Source organism: Mugil cephalus, chromosome 8 (genome assembly GCF_022458985.1).
Source record: "Mugil cephalus isolate CIBA_MC_2020 chromosome 8, CIBA_Mcephalus_1.1, whole genome shotgun sequence".
Taxonomy (NCBI): domain Eukaryota; kingdom Metazoa; phylum Chordata; class Actinopteri; order Mugiliformes; family Mugilidae; genus Mugil; species Mugil cephalus.
Window position 1 is genome coordinate 7,821,180 of NC_061777.1, and position 25,601 is coordinate 7,846,780.

General features: G+C 44.6%; 1 protein-coding gene across 4 annotated transcripts; it reads right to left on the minus strand.

Annotated features, from left to right (window-relative positions):
• Positions 1–4,968: 4,968 nt before the first annotated feature.
• Positions 4,969–24,873, minus strand: nsd3 (nuclear receptor binding SET domain protein 3). 4 transcript variants are annotated; one of them, XM_047591235.1, is made up of 25 exons: positions 24,466–24,873; positions 22,219–23,072; positions 21,033–21,278; positions 20,752–20,914; positions 20,477–20,631; positions 19,457–20,092; positions 19,215–19,377; positions 19,034–19,134; positions 18,897–18,942; positions 18,681–18,811; positions 18,002–18,127; positions 17,786–17,912; positions 17,499–17,702; positions 15,936–16,115; positions 15,105–15,251; positions 12,863–13,019; positions 11,125–11,327; positions 10,927–11,039; positions 10,692–10,838; positions 10,484–10,606; positions 8,521–8,637; positions 7,257–7,398; positions 7,058–7,164; positions 6,762–6,966; positions 4,969–5,843 (listed from the first exon to the last, which is right to left on the minus strand). In XM_047591235.1, the coding sequence occupies exons 2-25, from the start codon at positions 23,026–23,028 to the stop codon at positions 5,575–5,577; spliced, it is 4,818 nt and encodes a 1,605-aa protein (XP_047447191.1). In that variant the 5' UTR covers positions 23,029–23,072; positions 24,466–24,873; the 3' UTR covers positions 4,969–5,574. The 4 variants fall into 4 exon arrangements, with proteins under 4 accessions (XP_047447191.1, XP_047447192.1, XP_047447190.1 ...); XM_047591236.1 differs by having other exon boundaries at positions 15,105–15,128; positions 21,033–21,281; XM_047591234.1 differs by having other exon boundaries at positions 21,033–21,281.
• Positions 24,874–25,601: the final 728 nt, after the last annotated feature.

Sequence of the window (25,601 nt, forward strand, 5' to 3'; positions counted from 1 at the left end):
GGAGGGGGGGGGGGGGGGGGGGGGGGGGGGGGGGGGCTACCACGGAGACGAGAGCGTCGTCAAGGTAACGGAGATGCAACACACTCATATCCGGTGTCGGGTTTCAGAATAAAAGCACGGGATTTATCGTTTTAATTCAAAAGATGAAATGTTTCTCTACAGTTTTGTGTTTGTTTTGTTTTATATGTGTATATATGAATATTACATACCCTACTCTGTCCATATGTATAACAACTCACTATCATCCCTATGCATATAATAAATATTTTTCATCTCTTTTTCTTGTCTTTTGTTCATATGCTTATACTATTTTCTACTTTATGTTACTATGATTTTATTTTAGCTTTCTTTTTACTTGTCGCTCTTTTATGTGGGAATAATCTACCGGAACCAAGCAATTTCCCTTATGGATCATTATAGTTTGTCTAACTCTAAATCTAAATATCATCATCAAGCACAGACGCGTATAATCCAGGGAAAAATAAATAAATAAATAAATAATATTTGTAGCTGATGAAGCATTTTAAAATGACCCTTTTCTCAGCTTTTAGTATTGTAGTACCTCTGGCAAATTTAGAAAACCAAATAAAAATGAGAATATTTTAATGTTTATCAGCTATTATTGACACTTTTTGTACTGCAAGCATCTACCTATCAGATTATCATTTATAATCAACGTGTATAAATTAAATATTTCACATTTTATAGTATTAGATGATAGATATCATGTTTTCCCTTACTTTTCAAGCACAATAATGGATGTTAATTTAAATTATATATATATATATATATATATATATATATATATATCTGTGATGTTTTCCATGTTATTGTAGTCAATTCAATTCAATTTTATCTATGCAGCGTCAATAACGATACAAATTAGCTCAAGACGCTTTACAGAAACCGGCCTGAAACCTCAAGTTAAAATATGACAAAACGACGTTTAAACTACAAACCGGAGGTGGTTGTGTAGATCATTTTATTTGCCTTGACAGCGGATGAGAGAAGCCACGTCACGCTACAGATGCCATCTAGAGGTAAAAAATAATGCTTGCACGACTTATTTTTCCATCACTTACACGAGCGGTTTTCTCATTTGATATATTATAGTTATTTAAGTTGATTTATTTCTGCCTCTCATTAGAAGACACATAGGGTACTTATTTACCTTTTATCCAGACAATTTAAACATCAATCTGCTTCTTATTTCCTCCAAGCTCAAGTGTTTAAGTAGTTTTATTTTATTTTTTCCCCCTCATTGAGTCACTAAATTCAATAGTCATCTGATCGCATCTGTGTCCGTTTCATTCTCAGACTCATAAAAAGCCACGTGCAGCGAGGGCGCTTCACTGAGACAGAGTACAGCTTTATTAAAGTCAAACTTCAGGCATGTCTGAACTCCTCAAACTCAACTTTAGAATGAAAAAGGACAGAATCAATATTCTCAAATAAAAAGACAGTCATGTACAAAAAGAGTGTCGTCTCAACAGTCACACACATTTAGAAGCAGAATTGTACAGGCAAAAAAGAGCACGCCACAGTAACATGAGTCTATGCAAGTTCAATGCAAACTATTTACAAGTTCTTCAACAATATGTAGTATGCAGTAACACAGGTTGAACAGTATAATCAACATGGCGTTTTTGTGTTCATCCACGTTTTAATCGAAGCAACACCAAGAGAGATAGATATGACCCCAGTTAGAGTTACTGTAAGCAATTTTACAACAAGTAAAAAGAGATGAGTGCTTATGGAGGTGAATTTATTTATTTTATTCCAACACTATTGGACAGCATGTCAATCAGAAACTTTATGACAGTCGGCGACATTGCACAAAAAAACAAAAGACGTCACAGTGAAACTGAAATGTGCCCTTTGACGTACAAAGGGGCGGCGAGGGGGGTGGTCCGTCCTACGTTTAAGTGGAAAAAAATCCACCTCAGGCTTAAGTAAGGGTCACTTAAATCAGAGCAAACATGCTGCCTCTTAAAAAAAAAAAAGAAAAAGAAAGAGAGAAAAGAAAAGCGGGCCACAATAGATAACAAAACGTACACATCACTTAGCTGCTGACGTAACAGAAATGGTGAACGCAGGGCGGCTCGGGTTAGTTAATACTGCTGCCGTGTGGAGGGAGGACAAACTGGCACGAAGATGTGTGATCATGCGATCTGCAGGTGCAAAGGAAAAACTAAAGGCCGTTCGGTTTTTAAAGAATCTCTGTGCAATACGGTTTAAGAAAACAAACAAACAAAACAAAAAAAAAAAAAGAGAGAAAAGGAACAAAGACAAAACATTGGCGTTACATCACTGTGGGATGTTGGAAGCATGCAAGGCTTTAGGATCGGTTACATCAACACAATTTATCAGTCACACATGAAGCAACGAAGTTAGAGAAGATGCCAGTGGTCCGATAGTCACATGTATGACACCTGTGTTTACAGAAAAAAAATAACTAAAAGCTAATTCAAGTTTAGACGTGCAGACTGTTTGGAGTATGCAAATAAAAGTGCCTTAACGATGCACCCGATCATGAATAATGGCATAATAGTAAAAATGAAGAAATCAGCAAGTGTTTTTGTATGTTTAAAAAAAAAAAAGAAGAAGAAACTTAACAGCAAAAAAGTATTTTCTGCTTCTTTGTGTCATCAAGTACCCTTGTCATTTATGTATATCCGAATTCCGAAAAATAGTCGAATTTTAAATTTAAACGCACAAAACACAGAGACTGGACTTTTCAGTGAAGCAAAACATTTTAGAAAAGAGGAATATTTGCATATCTCAAGACTTTGGAGTGTTTTAACGTAATTCATATATTTTTTTTTAGTTGACCTTTAAACACGTTTGGTGTCTTTTTACATTTCCTCTCTCTCTTTAGTCTGATTTACACCCGGCTGCCGCAGATCAAAGTATCTGAAACTAATACAGCCTAATACAACAGCACTGCAATAAATCCTTTGTGAAGTTCATTTTTTTTTTTTTTGAGGAGTGTTGATTCAAGTCTATGAACACGTCCTGTAGTTGTTACTCATTTCACCCCTGCTGGCACCTCAACGAACTACATCCTGTGAAATTACCACCAAGTCGAAGGCCTATGCAAAGAAACGCCAACGAAAAACACTTTCAAAAGGGATCTATTGCACTGGTGCATTAGTTTTTGTCTCTCTAAACTGAATTTACGGCACCGACTTTTGACACAAAACACCAGTCGTCTTAAAACCGGGGGCAAAGAACCGCAAACAAAAACAATACTGAGGCATGAGAACAGAAAAGCTTCCTTTCTGCGATGGTGTTCATCAGGTTAACTCGGCACAAAATAAAAGGACTTTGCTCTGAAACAGAAACTTTACATTCCAATACTGAACTGCTTCACACCAATTACAGTGAGTCACGATACGGGCCGATGAGCAGCGGCTGTTTCCAAATGTGGAATCATTACACCGAATGTTTAAAAAATAAAATTAAAAAAAAAAAAACAGACTAGATACAGGCATATTATGTCAAAGTCCCCATGTTTTTTGTTTTTTTTTTATTTTTGTTTTTTTATAGTTTTTGTTTTTTTAAATACTCTATTTCACTTACATCGTGGTGAACAAATTTTTACCGCACGGGTGCTTGAAAAAAAGAAACTGGTATAAAATGTGGCGCGATAAATACAAAAAATTTTGGATTTGACAGATGAGCGATTTTTAAAAACACTGTACAGGAGTTTTGTTTTTGTACATTATACTGGACCGGACCGTTGTTACACCATCACGTCTCTATATATATATATAAAGCCCAGCCTTGAGGACGTTCTCCAGGTGGAAAATGAAGACCTGGTGCCTCTGGAGGACGCTGAGGACTTTCTGTTTTTTTTTTTTCCTGTATGAAGCTGGGCTGGCAGTCATTCCTACTTGTGCCATAAAACAAAACAAACAAACAAACAAAAAAAATAACTAAACAGCATTTAGGTCACGTTCCTAAAAAGAAAAAAAAGAAAATAACCACCCAGCATTCACCACATTTCTGAAAAACAAAAATAATACAACACAGTTTAAATTCCAATGTTACTACAAGAAGAAGGAGAAGAAGAAGAAGAAGAAGAAGAAGAGGTATCCATTTTGAAACACTTGTCATGTTCTTTTGATATACATTTCTGTATACGTATGACCTTGGTAAATTGTGTAGTGACGAGTGAAAGTGCTTTTCAGAAAAATTTGGCAAAACAAAAAAAACAAAAAAAACAAAACCGTCACAGTATATACCACTGACATGAACGTACTGAAAACCAAAAAGACGACTGCGTATGGGCAGTAGTAACGACATCTGGAAAACAAAAAAAAACAAAAAAACAAACTTAAGGCTTATTAACAATACTTTAAGACAGCACCAGTGATCACAAGCTGGGCCCCCTCCGTTCTACTATACAAATAACCAGAACTACTCAGAGGAGATGTGAAAACATAAAAAGGACCGAAAAAAAAAAAAAAAAAAATCTGTCTTGTTTTAAAAAAAGCGTTTTCCTCCTTCGAGGAACAAGCAGGGGGAGACGAGGCTCCGCCCCCCCCTCCTGATCTTTAAGTACTTTACAATATTGTGAGTCGATTATTATGTACACGATGGCGAGTGAGACTGGCAATATGAAAGTCACAAGTACTTCTGTAATGTCATACCATTACACTATATACCATTATATTTTCACCTTAATAGGACTATGTTCACAAGGAGGCCTGCGTAATGTTCAACACCTAAACAAACAAACATAATACGCCACTCACCGAGATGAAGTGAGAGAATCTGTCTGTAAACATTAACAAACATAGATACTGTATATAATTATATTCATCTATACCCATAAGTATATTAAAACCATGTCTAAGGAAGGTTGGAATGTAGTGTGGTCCTGAAAAAAATTGCACAAAGTCTGTCGTCGTCGTCGCCCCCCCGCCCACACACACACACACACACACACACACACCCCCATTCCCTCCCCCCCAAAAAAAGCTCCCCACGACAGATCACTGGAGCGACGGAGAAAAGCTGCCTCGTCTCCGCCGTGAAGCCAACCCACAGCTTACAGCAGGTCAACGAGGAGAAGAGGAGCAGCGCGGTGGTGGTGGTGGTGGTGGTGGTGGTGGTGAAGAGAGGCTTTACACCTCCTCCTCCTCCTCCTCCTCACTCGTTGAGTTTCTTCAAAGTGCCGGTAACTGACGACGTGACAACACTTAAAAAATTTCCACGGCTGTAAAAAAAATAATGATTAAAAACTGAAAAACAAAATGAGGTGGCGGGTCTGGGGCCTCGTGACGGCCGCAGGCGAGCTGCAGAAGAGTGTTAAGTGGTTGTGGTGTTTTATGGCAAAAGAGAGGAGGGAGGGGGGGAAATCTAAACACTCCGACCTCGAAGGTGTTCGTCAGTGTGTCTCGGCTCCGGGTCGCAGTCACAGCGCTGTTTTTTTAAAGAAGAAAAAAAAAAAAAAAGCACTGCAATTCCCTTTCCCGCCCGCTTCGGATCGAGAGGTCGGATCGGATCGGATCAGAGTGCGCTTTTTCGCGGGGGAATGAGGTATCGAGGGAGGTGTGCGGCGCCGCGTCACTCCGAGGACGGCTGGCCCGGCTCCGCCTCCGGCTCCTCTTTGACCCGGACGGGGCTCGGGGCGGAGGAGCAGAGCGGCTGGGCGGAGCTGGAGCCCAGGGGGCTGGCCGGGTCGTGGCTGGAGCAGCAGGGCCGGTCTTCCAGGGAGGAGGCGGTGAGCGCCCCGGCCTCGTGGTCCCGGCAGAACGAGCGGGGGCAGAAGTCACAGAGGGACGAGGCCGGGGAGCCGCAGACGCTGCAGTCGTGCCACGGACACTCCCAGCGCCCTGCAGACGGGAACACGAGGCAGATACGGAGACAAGTGAGCAGTGGGCTTACGTAGCTACATGCACTTCCTAAAACTGTGTAGGTCTCCTTTGTGCCTCCAAAACAGTTGTGACTCATCAGAGAATGAATTTCTGAGGGCGTCCCGTCCTGTGGTGTCTGTTAGTGGGGGCCTCTACGGTGGATCATCCCACAGACACTCGATCAGTTTGGGATCTAGTGAATTTAGAGATGTTCCTAAAGCGTTTTTGTCTGTGTCAGGCCTGGGTGTCATTGCTATGGGGTGGGGGGGGTGCCTGGTCTGGTCTAGGTGGGTGCTACATATCTAATAAACATCCACATGAATGAATATCAGGTCCAAAAGTTTCCCAGCAGAACTTTGAACTGTCACAACATGGTCATAACGTTTCCCACTTCTCCTGTTAGTGGTTTTAATGTTGTGGCTGATCGGTGTGTGTGTCACAATTTAAAGTCTAAAGTGTGACAGAAGTACAATCCATCCATTCTAAGTTTTTATTAGTTTTATTTACACCGTTTATTTGGATAATCTGGTAATAAACTAAATATTCAACGTTACAAAAGGAGCTAATTTTCTCGGCTCCATGACTATTTGTTTTATTACTATTATTTGAAAGTAGGTTAATTATTGATTAACCGTAAAAAGGTGAAGGGGTGGGGACTAGACAAGTTTCGACTTCCACACCTTTTTAAATACAAAGGACCAACTTAGAAAAGAAAGAAAGGCTTAAAGTCAGAAGAATAAAAGCTGTTCTTCTTGTTTTTCCGTGTCTAGAGACATTGTGTGAATACAGCGTTACAGGAAAACGTCAGGAGCAAAAATAACAGCTGTTTCCAGTCAGACTTGGGTTTTTTACTGCATTGACACAAACACACCAGAAACGTATTATTATTTCTTTTACCATATGGCGGCTTGGTGAGGTTGAGACACAGCAGGTGATACGCTTTGGGACAGTCCTTCCTGTCGCACATCACCAGCTCGCCTCCTTCTCCGCAGCAAAAGCAGAAATACTCGTGCGTGTGTTTGCCCTCCGGACGCAGCTTCCGCCTCTTCTGCTTCAGCTTGGCGTTCCTCGCCTTCTCCTCCTTCTCCATCACTACCGCGCTCTGTTAAAAAAAAAAAAAAATGACTTGTGTCAAACGAGGCTGCAAAACTCAGGGTTGTTGATTCATGACGCCGAGCTACGAGTCCTCCTACCGTCGGCTGCACCCCCAGGAATCCAGAGCAGTTGTCAGATCCACAGTGACAGGACGTCCTCCTGTTGCCCACACAGTGCAGGTTGTAGTTGAATGTCAGCTCTGTGCCTGCAGGAAGAAGAAGAAGAAGAATCACATCAAACAGTAGTGACACTTTAACGCGACACGTGGAAGCGTGTGTGGCGTCGTGGTGAACTCACCAGACTCGATGTCACAGAGGGTGAAGAGTCCGATACGAACGTCTCCGTTCACCGTCCACTTCTGGGTTTCACAGTTTGGGCTGCAGCTGTGGTTCATGAACCGAGACGAGTTTCCTTTCGGGCCGGCGTCTATCACACGGTCCTACCAGGAGCAGCAGACGTTTAGATGAAGACACTGCTTATTAGGATGGTTAGAATATTCCAAGGTGATGAGGTTTTAATTTATATTGAGAACATCTGCAACACGTTCTAAATGAAGGCTAAGTAGCTTCTTTAAGCTAACGAAACATTACAAAGTCTTCATTCATTCATTACTAAGGATGGGCAGCGATACGTGGTACCATAATGGCACCAGTGCTGATGCCAACTACAGATCGGCCAATATTTGTGTTTCTTACTGGTATCGTATCGGCCGATAAGGGATTATGTTCGCTGATATATTTGTGTGTTTTTTCCCCCGGCAAGATTTACAAACAGGTGCAACCACATGCAGCCCTGTGCTGCTGGAGATTCTGCCGACCTGTGCAGCCCATACATTGTCCCTCCCCCACTAGTAGAGTATGTGCAGCTGGAAAATGCTTGTACTCATGTCGAGCACCAAACAAAGCTCTATTTACTTTATTACTCAGCACCAACACATTACAGCCATTAGCAACAGTCTAAAGTTTTACTGTTGTTGTAAAGTAGGACTTTGCTAGCTGATGTTTTTCTCTCTCTGACAAGCAAATAGTGCAGGCTGTCAATCAACCACAATAAATGTTGTATCATTTTTATCATGTAAATGGAGGGGGGAAAAGCGGTATCAACTCCAAATATCGGCAGCATGTTATCGGCCATCAGGTAATACTGATGTAAAAAACAATCGGTATTGGTATCGGCCCTATAAGATCCATATCGGTCTATCTACAATGCTAACACTAGTAACCAGACCCAAAAGCAACGCAGATTTTTGTGCTTCATTTCGGTGCCACTGAATTTTTAATTAGCGCCCCCTTTAGCTTTATTGCTGTGCTGTCAGTTTTTCACCTGCACGGATGGAACTGAACCTTCAATGTGTTGTGCTGTACTTATTTTATATTGGTTGATTTATTACTTAGTCTTATAAAAATAAGGACAAAGTTTGTATGTTTTACATTCTTTAAGCACCGGCACCGTTTCAAAAGTACCGGTTTGGCGCCGGTATCTGATAAAACGTTAACGATGCCCGTCCCTAATCATTACAGACACGCTCGGTCTATCAAAATAAAAGCTGTTTTGATGTTACCTTGGTCAGGGTGAGCATGTAGAAGTTGGTAACGTGATTTTCATGTGCACGCTTGATCCGCTGCTGACACTCCTCCGAGTCTATGACTTCTCCCACATACTCAGTCACAAAGTCACCCTGGAGAAAACAAACAATGTCACATTTTTATTGGTTTAGACATCACAAAGCCATTCTTATCTAAAATGATGATTCAACAGAACACGTTTGTTCTGTCCCTTTTGATTATTATGTCATCAAGGCAGTAGGTTGGCACATCGAAGTAATTTTCCATCTTTAAATACAGTCTGCTTATTGATATGTCAGGAAACTACTGGGATATTTGACACCAGAAACACTGAGGTCACAGTTTCATTAGAAACTAAACAAGTTCATCTTTTGGGAAACGTCAAGAGTTACATGAGAAGTACAGGATGTCAGCTGAGTGGGCCGTGCCCTCACGTGACTGGGCAGAAATTATTCACGCAGCTAAAGAATGTGTACATGACCAGGCCACAACCCTAGGTTGGCCTCAACGATCGGGCCTGAATGCATCTCGGGTGTTTCACACCTTCCTGTTTGTGGTGGAGTCACCCAGGACACATGCTCATTCACCAGACGTGAACAGGGTTCGACATTCAGCGCTGGAAAGGCCATATCAGCCTGGGGCTTTCCCTCTCTGCCGCTCTTTACTGATATTTATATGATAAAAAAACATGGTTTGGATGCTTATGTTTCATTGATTCCTCTCACACAAGCTCAGATCTATGGTTGTAGCTGCCTCACAATGCTTTATATTTTCAATTTCTCCTCTGGGCTGTCACATGACAAAGTACTGTGCTGCTGGATGCCAAAAGACAGTTTGTCAAGAGTCCAAATTTGTGTTTTGATTATTGTTCGACCTTGAATGTTACTGTGGAGGAAGCTGTCTGAAAGGTACCACTCTGGACACATGAAGTACACGTGAAGTGGCAAAGGGGGATCATAAGAGTATGCCATGCAAACTGGCGGCCTTCCCAAAGTTAAGAATACACATGTCCACTTGGCGTAAGTGCTCGTGAAGATGACCATAACTGTGCATCCATAACTACACCACATTCCTATAATAACTCGTCACACAAAAATAGGAAAAGGCCCCTTTCTATGACATCAAACACCTACACAGCGTCTCCTCTTACCCCTAAGGAACTTGTGTCCAGTAAATCATCTGAAGGGGGGTAGTATTACCTCAACAGAAACACTATCTTTGCAGTTGAGAATAACACAGTAAGAAGGACTTTACTTATGAATCAGTGATCAACTAGTAACTTCACTTACACACAACACAAAGTTAACTTAACACAAGTCGACCAACTGGAGTTTGATTTCACAGATTCATTTGAAACACCTGCTTTGTGTATGTAAAAATAATTCTGTAAATGCATTTAAAAGATAGTAAGTTTAAGCTTTTCGTGGTTTAGGATTTTCATGATTTAGGATTGGTGTGAAACTCCAATACTTAATCGAGCTATGTTCAAAATTCGACTTTCTGAATATGGCCTTTGTCCCAGTTTACATGCCGCGGAGAAAATCGAATAACTGACGGGGACATGTCCTCCTCCCCCACACTAGGTGGCGATATGCGTCTTTTCAGCGGGTTAATACAGCCCCCTTTCTGGTTGACCTATTACTTCATTTCAAACAACACCAGATGGATAATAGTTCAGTTTTTTAATCTCATACATAATGTTTATGTAGCGGTTGTGTAGCATCCAGTTAAAGTCTGGTTAAGGTGTATACATGCCAGAGAAAATCGATTTTCAATCGTATTATCTGGGAGTCTTAGTCAGACAAGCAGGACTCCGATTTTAGTTGGAGTAACGCGTTTACGTGTGCTTAAATTGTCCAGTTAAAGTCAGATTAAGGCAATAATTCGTTTTTTTCACGTGCATGTAAACGTAGTGAGTAACCCCGACACACTGGTGGTGTTCTGGGCAAAAGGACCCACCTTCCTGAGAGCCTGGTTGGTCCTGAGGCCCCAGCCACGCCCGTCCGTCTTCACCACTTCAGTCTCGGCGTACAGCCGCTTGGAGAAACACTGATTTTCACAATTGTCTCCAGCAGGACACACCTGGTGACGACAACAACAACACGCAGGTAAGAGATGATGAAAGGTGGAAATCACCACCGTTTAAAAGTTTAAAGTCCACACAGACCTGTGGATGACACTCGTACTGCAGCATGCGGTTGAGACACTGCGAGTCCAGGCTGCACGGATGCTCGTCTGTTGGCCGACAGTTGCATCGTGGGATTTCTGACAAGTCGGCTACGTGCATCTGTACCTTCCCAATGGGCTTGTTGGACTGAGGATAGAAAGCAGCAAAATAAGTAATAACATGGAAAATGTAAAGAACATGACTCCACATAATCATATTTTAAATAAATAAATACCTTGATGAATTTGTAGGGTGGAGGTTTGCGTGAGTTGCGTTCCTGCTCCAGAGCCTCCCTGCTCTCCCTCTGCGCCTTGAGCTCCTGAAACCGCCGCGCTGCTTCTTCCAAACCTTAAACATCAACAGTATCTCAAAAATCCACCTTTTCCTTCAGCTTGAAATGTAAACGGATTATTTCAGATTATTCCTGAGTTACCTTTCTTGAAGGTTTTGTTGATGTTGATCTGACCCGTGACGAAGTTCTTGTCGTTCTCCACGTAGGGGAAGACGCGGCCTTGGTTGATCCAGTAGTAGTCGTGGGATCCGAAGAAGAAGACGGGGAAGTCGCCGACGTCGTGGCGGAGGCTCTGGATGTTGGAGGGCACCAGGCGAGGGTTGCAGATCTCCGCCGGCCACCACCTGCCAGGGACATCGCACAGGGAGACAGAAAGAAATGTGAGGACAGAGAAGAGCAACCTGAAGTTGTTAGAGTCTGAAGCAGGCGTCTTTATGCTAAAACCGATAACATCTTCTGAACAGCTAATCTAATACAAGAAAGTTTTGCAAGTCTGAAACTAAGTTTTGAACGCTTGCATAATCTTTTAATCGTTTGCAAACATTTTTTATACTTAACAGTAACCACTGATCTAAAGGAAAACAAAATCATATCTATATAATTTATATGAGAGTTCCCCTTCTTTCTGTGCATTAGTGTATTTTCATTGCACATGAGTATTTTTAGGAATTTGAATATTCATATTTTTCAACTCTTGAATAATAATTAATCTAAATTATTGGTGCTGCGTTAACATATATTAACCGGTAGCATAAGTGTTGAAAAACGTGGCTCACAGATAGTGAGAGACAGGATAACACCAGCGCTGTGCTCTGCTCAGCGTTTCCTGAATACCTGCATCTATGACTCATGTTACAACATATTTCCATGTGAGGTGCTCAGCATATCTGCAACACCAGAAGGATAAGCCTGGTGATAAGTTGTTGGCCTCAAGATAAGTTTTTTATTCGTCACATGCACAGTTATACATAGTACAGCGCACAGTGAAATGCGTTGGCATCACCCGCTGCTGCTCAGACACATTAATCAAAGAGATAAAGATGAAGAGTTTTAAAAGTTGCCTAAACAGAAGCAAAATGCTTCATGTCAGGCAGCAGCGGGACGGTTAATACAACTCAAAACAAACTACAGAGCTGATGTTTCTTGTAATGAAGAAACTACGTTGGCTCATTCATCTGTTTCTAGATAACAACGATCCAAACAGGCGGTTGGGTCATCGCTGGCAGACTAACACCAGACTGGAGCCCTATTCGTACGGGATTAGTTGTATCTGAGGAACTCGGATAAACTTTGTAATAATCACGGAGGTCGTCTGCCATCTTATTCCTGCGCAAATCATCCACGTCTGTGATTTGTAAAGTAAAAAATTACACCACAAATTACCTACCTCGAAACACAGAGGTCCTCTGATAACTCTAATCCAGTGTGAATCGACATCTCTGTGATTTAGGGCTGATTTTCTACTTTTTTAAGACTTTTGTTTGATTCGCAGCTTCTTTTTTTTTTTTTTTTGCCTCGTCACTTAGTAATTATGAAGCTATAACTTATAGTTTGGACAAAAGTTAGGGAGCAAAGTCGAGATGACGCTGAACTATTCACCCGTAAGATGAAATCATTAAATCAACCATTAATGTGCTCATTGGCAAAGGTAGAGCTGTTAAATTTATTCCCCGGGATAAATAGCATCAAGAATATATTTTTATTATCCATTATAATTTGCAAAGTAATTAAAACCGTTAAATCCACGCAGCGGAGTGAGGCGATAATATGTGAATCACAGGACGTCCCAGGTGAAACTAATCCCGCGTGAATAGGGCTTTGTGCCACACACTGAATGTGGACGACCCTCAGCGCTCTGCTGCCGGTGCTCTCTGCCTACCTGTAGTTGCCCAGTTTGACCCAGACAATTTGTTTGTAGTGAGGTTTCTTCCCTGCCCTGCAATCGCTGCAGGACCACGCGCCCTCCGGCATCTCCATCTCCAGACACTCCGGGTGGAAGGAAGCCGGGCATGAGTCGCAGCACAGCAACTTGCCTCCTACATTTGTTTGGATGTACACATGTGAGTGTGTGTGTGTGTGCATATATGTATGTGTGTGTGTGTGTGTGTGTGTGTGTGTGTGTAGGTGTGTGTGTGTGCATGCGTTGTGGGAAGTGCGTATGCAAAGAGAGGAGGAGTGTATGATTAGGTGATGCACCTTAATACCTGGACAAACTCTGAATCTTATTTGCAGACAAGCGTGATAAAGTAATACTACAAAAGCCTAAAAATCGAGATAATAATGAGTTACTGGAGGGAAATAATTTTATTATAAGCTCCCAAAAAATTTTTTTTGTGTTGTTTGGAAACCCCTACGTGGGGTCCTCAGGTTGTTTACAGCTTTTTACGGCTACAGCATGTCTGGCAATCAGATTCAGAGCACTGTACCAAGACCAGTCTATGGGAAATACATGCGGCAGCCCCCGGAATAAAATCAGCCAGCGAGTTAACAAAGAATCAGGGTTATACTCAAATAACAAATTATTGGCAAAAAGCAGGCATGCAGTCCTGCCAGTAGAGCAAACTTTTTCCCATCACACATATATCACATCCTGCACAGACCAGCTTGCATGGAATCACGTGTTGCAATTTTCCAAAAAAATGTTTCTTCAACGAAACATTAACATCACAATTAAAGAGGAAAAACCCGGGAAACTAATCTTTGGTTAAATTAATTGGTCAAATCATCTAGTTGTTGGTTTTTTTATTCCATCCAAGGCAGGTCAAAGCTCAAGAGAATGAGGGGAGCCGAAAATTGGCATATCATCGGAAATATTTCCGTTAAAAAAAAAAAAAAAAAAAACTGGTTGCAGTCAGCGTAAAGGAAGTGAGGCTGGACAAAGCCTTTCAAATTAAAAGTAAAAAAAAAAAAAAACAAGCCCAGAGTGCTGAAGCAGAGAAGCAGTGCGCCTCCAGCAGCGATAAAGCTCCACAGACCACAGACAGAACCTGAACTAAACCAGAACGTCCCGCTTCAGGTTGTCACACAGAAGCACTGGAGGTTTGAGGACAAATTCAAAACTTTTTTTTTTTTTTTAAATTATTCCTAGATTGTTTGGTTACGCACAACTGATATTACAATGGGCCTCGTGCAAGAACCACTTATATGAACCGATTCACCAAGAGAAGAGCGAACGAAATTCATGAGGCGACAAGCTCTGATGTACAAGTTATGCCAAGATTTAAGAGGGATGATTAACCTCGTTAAATAAATATTTCTGTCGTACTTTTGATTCGATGGCTGCACAGTGAGCAGATACACCGATCAGGCATAACATTACGACCACCTTCCTGATATTGTGTGGGTCTCAGAAACAGCTGTGGCTCATCAGAGAATGGACATGGGCCTTCTGAGGTTGTCCTGTGGTGTCTGGTAACAGGATGTTGTTACTGGGGGGGGACTTTGGGTGGTTGATGGGAGGGGCCTCTGTGGATCATCCCACGGATACATGATCAGTTTGGGATCTAGTGAATTCAAAAGCCAGGTCAAGACCTTATGTTGTTATTGTGTGTCTGTGTCAGGCTGCATCCTGCTGAGAATGGCTGCTTCCATCAAGGAGTGTCATTTCTATGGGGTGGGGGTGCCTGGTCTGGTCTAGGTGGGTGTTACATGTCTAAGTAACATCCACATGTCGATGGATGTCATTCACTTCACCTGTCAGTGGTCATAATGTTGTGGTTGATCGGTGTTCGCAGCGATTGTTGTGCACGTAAACAAATATCAGAACGGACACCAAAACACCAGAACCAACAGCTGACTTTAGTTAATTTACACCTGTGCTTCTGTGACGTCCCATTCACTCCCAGAAGAGAGAGTGAGCGTTCGTATAAGAGTCCGAACAGGTTCTTGCATGAGGCCCATCGTCATCCGTTAATGTGTTAGGGAACTCGGCTGAAGTTACTTTTGCGCCGCTCTGCGTTAAAATTAACTGCAGGTTTTAATCAGTTAATCGCCTTTGCACCTCGAGGCTTTGGAAAATGAAAGATGTGAGCAAACAGGGAAACTACATCAGAATGGGAGCAGGCACGACACAAACACAGACCAGTGGGACAAAAGTAGAAAGAGAAAAACTGTTCAGTTACCTTTCCCAACATTCTTTTTGGTAGCTGACGAAGGAGAGGGAATCATAGGTAATTTCAACTCAGCACGATTTGACTCAGTCAGAAGGTAGTGGGACTTATAGGCATATGAACTTAATATGGTGTCAGTAAGGTCTTGCACTAACAGCCCTACACAAGACACACAGGAAGAGACGGGGGTGAGCCGCAGTCAAACTCGGAAAATTACCCAAAAAGTTTCACAAAAAGAGAAAGAACAAACACATACGTTCAGTCTTGTGCACTCACACTCTCTCTCTCTCTCACACACACACACACACACACAAAAAAACAAGTAAAACAAAGTTGGTCTCAACACAAAGAGGCCACACAGTGCACTCAACTTATGGTTTAAACGTCAGATCCGAACTGGCTCGTTTGTTTTTTTTTAATCGTTCATCGGCATTCAGGGCACATGTGGCTCTTTTCAAAGTGGAGTGCAGTGTAACAGCCCGGATCATTCATCGTATTAGTACCGTGATGGAAAACAAACGTTACATTTCACAGCACTGCTTCCGTGAACAACAGGGGTCGAACATGAAACGTGTAGAATTAGAGAGATCTAAAAAAAACACATCATATTCCACACACGGACGAACGGAGGGACGGACGGACGGACTGACGGAGGCCGATGCTCCGACTGATCCTGTTGTTTGTCACGTGGCTGAAATCAGCCGGCAAAAAAAAAAAAAAAAATCGTCACGTGTGGCGAGACTAAGCATTTTCTTCGGAAACACGGCTGCAGAGGAGGAGGAGGAGGAGGAGGAGGAGGAGGAGGGGGGAAGGTTGTTAGCGTGTACAGCTGTGAGAACTTACCTCTGGCACAGAGAAAGCACCATCCCACGTTGACGGGGGACGAGAGGAGGCCGTTCCTCTTGGCGCTGCCGTGGTTGCTGCAGATCATGATGTGATGGGTGAGGGTGACGCTGCCCGCCGCCACGCAGCTGTCGCCCGTGTGATAGGCCAGCGGACAGCGGATGCAGCGGATCAGACGACCTGTGCGGGAGAAAAGACAGAAAAGAGGGCGACCTTTCACCGAGCTGTGATCACGTTTGGTCATGTAGCTGTGATAGTTCTTTTCCTAAAGATTTAGGTCATTTTTCTTTATGGCTTCCAGCTGTAATTAAAGGAAATTAAACAGAAAAATAGCAGCACTTCATATACTCACTGGTGTAATTTCATCTCTCAGCTTCAATTTACTTTGACTGTGTGGTTTCCAAATGTAGGAGTCACAATATGAATTCTGATAATGAACACTTGTGAACTTTTTAATCTTAATACTTGATAATATGACCCTTTGGGTCTAAACTTGTTACTTTAATGAAACTAACTGCAAAAAGAAACAGTTGCAAGATGTGACAAAAGACCTCAAACAGAGAAAAGTAAAAAGTCACTGAATGAATGAACTGTACACAGATAAATCATGAACTGAACAACCTTGATTGTCTCCCGTTAGGATGGATTCATAATAGATTGTCAGACTGATGTTCATACTCAGCATGATCCGATGAGCAATGTGAAACAGACCCACAGAGGCACTGACTTTCCACTACTCCACCGTGTATTTTAAGGTGAAACTGTCACAGATGAAACTCTGCTTCTCACATGCTCTGGCCTCATGCATCCTGCATTTCCTCGATTACAGTGTCCTACATCCCAGACCCAGACATGCACACGCGAGCTACACGACGGCCGACATTATTTGCAAATGGTCATTATGTTTTGGCTTATCGTGAAACAATCGGGTGTTTGCCGAGGGGTGTTATACTTAAGACAAAAATGCAAAAATGGGACTTCATTTACTTCCTTTTCCAGCTGTTCTCAGCCACATGTTTTAATTTCTAGTAGTTCCTGGTGTCACTTGCTGCGTTTCTTTTACTCCTAGAAATGAGCGAAACCTAAATATCCCAATAAAAAAAAAAACTGGTAATGGAAACGTCGTCTACATTTAATAAATAAATAAAAAGAAATATGTCAAATATGCAAAAGTGCAATGGAAACACTTTTTTTGACCGGAGATGACACAGGGGGGTCATGTGACCAGTTGACCTGAAAGTCCATTTTCTGAGAATTTAAGGGTATTATAGGAAAACACGAGACAAGACTTTGCCACAGTCACAGCTCATTCATGAAACATAGTACAAAGTATCGAAATTTCCCCTCAAACCAAACAGACGCCCTTTAGTTTGAGGAGGAATAAGATATTTGCAGAAATGCAGCATAAGATAAGGAAGTAGTTGCTTTTTTTCCTCATGTCTCTAAATAAGACCCACTTCTTCACCCTGCACTTCCTTACAGCCTCGACCTTTTCACTCCTTCTAATCCCACTTTTTCCATCTGTCTGTCAGCGACATCGTCTTAACCCGACTCCCGCTTTACCTTTACTGGCCCGTTGCAGGTCTCTCTCCAGGCAGCACGTTGAGCAGCTGTGCTGGGGGCAGGAGAAGCCTCCGCCCGGACTGCTGGTCGTACCGGGGAGCTTCAAAACGCAGTCCTTGTGGTAGTAGCAACCGCACCCGGTCACGGAGCAGCGAGTCACCTCCCGGCTGCCGACCGTTTTACAGCTAAAACAAGGATGATTGCCTAGAAAAAGGATCAAGACACGGTCGGTCCAGCTGCGCTAACGGACACGATAGACGAGGGCGAAGCTGTGCTCCGACTCTCACCATTTCTACATTCCAAGCAGGTGAATCTGCCTTCAGGTGGAGTGGACAGACCGAGACACTCCAGGTGAAACTGTCTGTTGCATTCACCTTCGCACACCACCAAACCCTCTCCGTACGCCTCGCAGATCTGCACAGAAAGCAAAACGATTAAAAAAGTCACATAACTTATCGCCTGTTTGCTTTAGCTTTGAGAGCAGAGTTGGATCCTGTCCTGACCTGGCACACTGTGTCCCTCTTGCCGGTGCTGCTGTCCTGACGGGACAAGCCAGAGTCCACGGACTGAGTGTCTGAAGCGTCCGCGTCCGCCGCAGCCGGACTGTCGAGGCTCTTCCCGAATAAACCCTGGAGCACGGACGCACGGTACGTAAGCCACAGTGTTCAAATCCATGTGTGTCAATAACTAGAGCACCTGGAGCAGCACCTACTAATTATTACTGTAAATGGTTGATGTGTAGCAATGGTCGTGTATCTGATCTCACACTGAGACACTTTGGTTAAAATGTCTGTACATCTCATGTAAGTTCGTCTGGTTCACATTTGTTCTTTCTTATCTCGTGACTCTCGGGACAAAATAAATTCCCTGCAGGGATCAATGTCGTGATCTTGCATCTTGAGAGTAGCAGCAGATCCCAAAAATGTTTAGTTTACAAGCATAAACCAACGGAAACAAGAGAACAGAAACACTGGAGCAGCTGAAAGCGCAACATTCCCACAACATTTCACTTAAAAACTCCTTCAACTATAAATTTAGCTCAAGTTCGGTGAGAGTTAAAAGTCTCACGTGACGCTGAAACGAACGAATAAATAAATAATGCAGACAGACAACATTTTAATAAATGACCGAATCATACATTATGCAGCGTTTCCCTCCTCGCTGCCGTTTTTCCAAACTCACCTGTGAGTCGTTGAGGCCTCTGGAGTCTGAGTCAGAGGTGTCTCTGTACTGAGATGAAGCCATCTCCACATCCGTCGACGCCCTGCTCCGCTTCTTCAGGGGCTTACAGGCGTCCGAGATCTCGCTGGCTCCTGGAGGATCGCACAGCGGAAACGGGTTTAACTTTGCAGAACTTTGTAAAAAGCAGTTTGCACAAACAGGAGGATGTTCTCGCACCTTTCTGTGAACCCGTCCTCATCGTGGTCTCTGGAGCCATCTCAGCCTGCGAGGGAGTTAAACGTGGAATGTTATTGCGTTGGACCCCGTCTCTTTGATTTTGCTATCATCACGTTAGTCCGAGGACATTTTGATACCTGTTCCTTTTTGGTTTTCTTCTTGGGGACGGCGTCGTTGCCTCTCTCCGACTCGGACCGGCTCCGGACCGACCGCCGCTGCAGCTTCCTCTCCTGAGAACCTGGAAACACAAAACACACTGAGCTCCACCTCTTCGCTCGTCCCGCGGGTCGGACATTTCGCGGCGGTGCTTCGCCAAACCTTGTGGGCTACTGTGGTGTGACCCTGGGGACGAGGTCGGCTGCGTTCCTCCCTCCTCACTCCTCCGACTAGCGGGGGAGCCTCTCCTCTCCTCGCCGTCTTCCTCCCCTTCGTCGCCGTCGTCCTCCTCCTCCGGACTCGGCTCCGGTTTGGCTCTGCTGTCCTGCTGAAGGCAACACAACCTTACAGGACGACCGTCTACACGTACAACAACACACCTCTGCTGCTTGCGTGACACCGACCTCAGGGGAGCAGTATCCCAGGTCGGGCTGCCGGCCTTCCCTCTCCACCCTCTCCTCCTTCTCTTCTTCTTTGTCCTTCTTCGGAGACGCCGGCGCTTTTTTCTGCAGGAGGGGCCAGTCGCACTTCGTTATCTCCACATTGAGCCTCTTCATGGTGATGGAAAGGGGCAGCAGCTTCCTGGCGGCCGCCGTCTTCCAAGCCCTGACGGGAGGCGGCGAGTCCTGCCGCGTCCGCGCCTCGCAGCCGGGGTTGTGTTTGGGCGAGCCGGAGCTGGACTTGCGCTGCTCCCCCCTCTGGCCCTTCTCCTCGCCGGAGGCCTGGGAGTTGGCGGCGTCGTCCGCGTTGGAGACGCTGCACTGCCTCCGCGGCAGCTGCCTCCGCGGAGGCTGCTCCCTCTCCGGCGACTTCACGGCGCCGTCCTCCCTCTTGCTGATGGAGCCGCTGGAGCGCCGGCTCCGCTTCTCCACCCTGAGGGCGGGCTTCTTGTTGGGCGGGGGCTCGGTGGGGTCCGGGTCCACGTAGATGAAGGTGTAGTTGTCGATCCGCTCCTGGCGCGTCATCACGAAGGCGTCCTCGGCGTGGCCGACGCCCACTTCCCACTGGGTGCGCTCGCGTTGGGGGATGGGCTTCAGGAGCTGGAGGAGATACAACGTCAGGGGGTTAAAGAGGTTTTTACTGTCATTTCAACCTTATGTAGCAGGTGCAGTACATGTGAGATGAGAGGATGTTCCTCCAGGATCATGGAGCAACATGAAGACATAGCACTAAGTACAATGCAAGGGACTGAGGATCAATACAAAAGAGTGAAGACAACTGTGCAAAGAGAATACTTGGGAGACAATGCACCTACAAAAGATGCAAAGATGTGTGCAAACGTTATGAGTATAGGTTATAATATTATAACCCGACTCTCATCCACTGATACCCTGACCCTCTAGTATTAGTGGCACTAGATAAACTCTTCACACGTCATACAGTCTTCGTTTGGGATCCATCCATTCACCGCGTTTCTTACGTACTTTGGATTTCTCCACAGGGTTCGTGGTTTTGCGCAGAGTCTCGGCCTGAAGGTCGTCGAACTGCTGCTTCCCCTGGTACATGACTATCCTCTTCTCGTGGATCCAGGCTCGCTCGGCCACGCTGCCGAAGAATTGGACGTGATACTCCCGGTGACCTGAGGGAGCAGCGGATGAATGAGATCGGTGGCGTCTACGTCCCGGCACAATCGTACATTTGTGAAAGAGAATGCGAGGATGAGTTGAGTTTTTATGTTTTTTTTTTGTTTTTTTTTTACCTCTGGTGTTGATTCGAGTGTGGACCTTCATCTGAGGGTCTGAGGACACCATGCAGGGCCACCAGGGGTAGGTGCCCACCTTGGACCACACCAGATCTCCTATGACAAACTCCTTACAGAAGCCCGTCTCTTGGATCACTGATGGATGATGGACCTTGGGAACCTAAACATCGACACAAAAAAAAGTGACTGTTGTGGCTTCTAGAGCCAAACAGCGACAAACGCCGCACATTCACTACAATCTACAACAGTTTGTGGAGAGTGAAGAAAAGCGCTCTTGCCTTCGGCGTCTTTGGCTCAGTTTTGATGACGGTCTTCTGAGGCTTCTCTGTCTGGGCCGAAGGCGTTTCTTTCGGCTGGGGCTGGACGTGGGTGTCCTCTGTCTGGCCCGTGGTACCTGCCTGCGTTTGGCTCGGCTCCAGGTTCTGCTCCTGAACCTGCGACTGCAGCCTCACGCTCTTTTTCCTCTTCTCCTTCTTCCTCTCGTGTCTGCGCTGCATCTGAGTGGCTTCGTTCTTCTGAGACTCCTTCTGAGGATTAGGCAGCAGAAAAAAGAAAAGGAAAAACAGCGACGGTGAGATGGGAGTTATGTTTTTTCTCCTTTTAAAAAAAAAGGTAACTGAAAACTCTGTCGGCCGAAATCAAAACTTCCTCAGATGTTGAGAAGATGATACAAAATCAACTGATACGCTCACAGTGAAACAATGTTATTGGGACTGACTTGTCTTTAGCGTGTGGTGTACTTTTTCTGCGATTTGTAAGCTGAAAGCACCGGTGTAGACACTTCAAAACACATTAAATTGTTTTTTCAAGGACAAACAGAAGTCAACCTCTAACGTGAATGCTTCCTGCTTCCCGCTGTCTTTTAATCATACACTGAATTTTTGTTATTATTGTTCAGACAAAGCAAACTACCTGAAGACGTCGTCCCGGACTACAGAGCCTTGTACTGGACTATGTTTCATTGTTGTCAGACATTATACAGAATAAAAGTTTTACACGCATGAATAAAATGATGATTAATTAGAAGATTCAGAGTCTGTGAACAGACAGATGTGGGAATCCTCTACAGTGGTGCATTTATGCTCATCTGCAGATGTTAATTAAATATGTGCAGAGATACAAGCGATGCCTTACAAGGGTCATAACGTTAAATATTTCCGTGCATGAATGTAAAATAGGATTAAAAGCTACTAAACTATCAGAACTTGTCGGTAGGTTTTCAGGTTCGTCCACTAACTGCTCAAGAGGCGTGTCCTGCATAAGTCACTGCATATGAATCTTCATACTTTTTAATGTAACAGGAAATATTTATTTTAAAAAAAAAGCCAATTCAGAGGCTGAAAGACGCTCATGTTTTATATTTTTGCAAACACAGGAAACAACAGGAAGAGAGTAGGGAGGGAGGGGGGGCGCGCACAAGATGAAGCACAGCTCTTTTCTATAATCAGATGCCGCACGCATTACCTGCAGTTCCTGCAGCAGGTCTCCACACAGCGCAGATTCAAACAGCTCCTTCCCGTTCTGATACGTCTTAATGATTTTCAGCTTGATCTCTGGAGAGCTGGTTTTCTTCAGCACCCCACCGGGGGTGCCGGACAGGACGTGGGTGGGTTGAGATGAGGGGGTGCTGTCCACGAGGGAGGGTGGAGGACTGGAGGAAGGCAGGTGTAATGGCGGCGGAGGAGGGAGGTTGTGGGCCATGATGTGAGGCGTCTGGGGCAGGTGGTGCTGGGAGGGCAGCGGCGGCAGCGGGGGGCTCTGCGGGTGGGTGTGGGTTTGTATGTGGGGCGGGTTCGAGTGGAAGTGGTGCGTGTGGTGGTGGTGCGGGTGGTGGTGGTGGTGATGGAGGTGCGGGTGGTGCATGGGCAGCGGGGGGGACACGGGAGACAGGGGCCTCTCGTGGAGGCCGGGGCCTCTCAGGACCGTCCCCTCCACCGGCATGTGGCCGTGGTCTCCGTAGCTCCGTATGGCCCCGTATCCGTTTGCAGAGCCGTTGGGGAACTGCGAGTACAGGGAGAACTTGGCCTGCGGCTCGTACAGGCCCAGACCCGGCGGGTAGCCATTGGGGACCTGAGGAATGTCCTCCGAGGCCGACGGCGGGTAAGGAAACTCCGCATCCAAGGCAGCATCATAGGAGGGACCACCATCCTCACCCGGGTCACTGCCGGTGTCGCAGGTGCCTTCCTGTCTGATGTTGGCTGAGTCAATGAGCTGAGGGGGTTGCTGAATTGTATTTCCCATGATCCCTTGCATGAAAGAGAAGGAGAAATCCATTGTTGGGCTCCTGCATCCTTAACTGTCTTTTTCTTTGACTGGACCTGTTGGCAAGAAACACGTGCGATTAACTGAGACACAGGACGGCTCCGGTTAAACGATTGTACGTTAAACAGCAACACAACCAAACAACTCCAAGAGCTTTAGCGCCAGCTTCACTCTGCATAAATCAAACCTCCCGGTTCCTGCAGCCCAGACCATCAGAGAAGCCTCCTCACTTCTCCTATTATTGTCCGGGGTCTGGTTTATGTTACATTTAGGATATTTCAGAACATGTAACGTGACGCAATCCGAAACCTGGACCCTGACGAACCATTTATCCGCTGAAATATGAAATAATCTGCATTAACCAGTGTGTGCGTTAAACTCACAGGTCGACTCACAATCACCACCTTTTTATAAGATTAAACTCGCTTTTTAAATCCCAGGCAGCTCAAATTTAAAACTGGGAAGACCCCTCTAATTAATCTTCTGTGTAGTTCCTCCATCCACATGTCATTGATCATTTCGTGTTTTAGTATCAACATCATCATCATCATCCACACAAACACATGGTGGGCTGCCACCACAAAACAAAACAAAGAGCAGCTACCAGAGACATTGCTGGTCCCTCTTACACTTTTACCATCTCTGGTGATTAATTATTCCGATTAAATCAATTAATCGTCCGCTGATCGCGGTTTAATTTGTCAAGCGCCGGAAAGGTGAATAATGGTGATGTAAACATCCATAAGGTGTCAACTAGCGGTCACTAGGTGCCTATGTCCACTTCTACTATTATTTCAGACTCAAATGGGAGCGGATAAAGCTCAATACCCGGTTAGAGTAGCGTGGTTTTGTTTAAAACACGACTGCGCAGACCACACACACACACACACACAAAAAAAAAAAATGTTTCACTGAATGCTCTTATAGCTTCCTGCGATGGTAGCTTCAAGCTACCTGGGATCAAAGGGAGGGAAATGGGAGAAATGGACACCGTGTAAAAGGTTTATAAGAGAAACATAAAAGCAAGGACACGATAGTTTGTCTTCTGGCACGCGCGGTTACACGCGAGCATGTATTGTTTGTGCATTAATGTGCAGCACACATGGATCAAAATGAAAGAGAGTGTGGGGGGGGGGGGAGAGAAGCTAATGTTGGCTAGGCTAGGGCTCCATTGCCAACATGGCTGCCTTTGCCCCTTTAAATCAAATTGTCTGCCGTGGCTAAACCTCCATCACTGGTGGTTTGGTTTGGGGAAAAATGTGGTCGAAAAAAAAAAAAAAACATGCTGGCTGCGGTCACAGGCGGGATCAACAAGGGGCAAATAGGAGCGAGCAACAGCGCACGGACGAAACACACGGACGTCGCTAAAAGAGGAGCAGCACGGATTTTTTTTTTTGATGCCGAGTCGGAGAGAGAGAGATGCGAGATGAAATAAAAACATGTCAGTACCTTCAGCGTGTCCCATTCTAAACACATACACCAGCCAGCAACGTGTCCTCGTTTAATCTATAAAGTGGAAGGGGGGGGGGGGAGAAATGGAAAAAAATAAAAATAAAAAAAATGGTCCTGTGATTGTTGATAAAAGCTCAGGCCTTTGCTTTTCGTTTTTTAACGCAATTCTCAACAGAGGAGGAGGAGGTGGTGGTGGTGGTGGTGGAGGAGGAGGAGGAGGAGGATGAGGAGGAAGGAGAGAGAGGGGGGGGGTGTTACGCTATCTGGTCGCTACCCAATCCCAAAGCTTGGCTCTTCGTCAATGTAAGAGGACCGGAGCGTTTTGGTCGAAGCACCAGTGGAGACAAGCTGGATTCTCGGTCCTCTTCCTGTGTCGCTTTTTTTTTTTTTTTTATAATAAGCTATAGCTCCCTCTTCCTCTGGTTTAACAAAAAGCGGCCCCCTGCTCCTTAAAAAAAAAAAAAGGCCTCCGGTCGGTCTCTCCAGCTCAGCAGCCAAATCACACAGATGCGGGTCTGCAGGGGTCAACAGAGGCACTCCGGGATGTGTAGTCTACTTCACAAACGACGCATACTTCGGCCGGGAAACACGAGTAAGAAGGGCATGAAAGATGAAAAACGCAGCAGCCAGTACTAAAAGTCACGCCTTTTACGCCCTTAGTGAAAGAGGAAATGGTTGTGACATGTTATGCGAGCAGGATATATATATATATTTTTTTTTAAAACAAACAAACAAAAAAACAATAATATAATTAATACATAAAAAAAATAGATTTTATTTTGACTTCAAGGGTGTAATCGTGGATGCACGGTACAAAATAATTGTTGATTATTTTCTCTCTCGGGCCACAACGCCATGCAAATTAACTGTAGTTCCGTCTGCACCGCTCTGTGATTGGTCTTTGAACGCCTCCTGATCTGCAGCTGAGAAGAAAGAGGCGAAGCGCGAAGAGGTCTCACTCCGTCTCTATTTCAGACTGCAAAACCGTCGACTGTAAGGGTACAACACACAGATGGATAAATACACACACACACACATATATATATATATATATATTAAAATTCACCAAGGCAGGGTCTGCTGTGGCATCTATGTGTATGTCATGTATAATAATTTCACCCTCATGAGGCTAA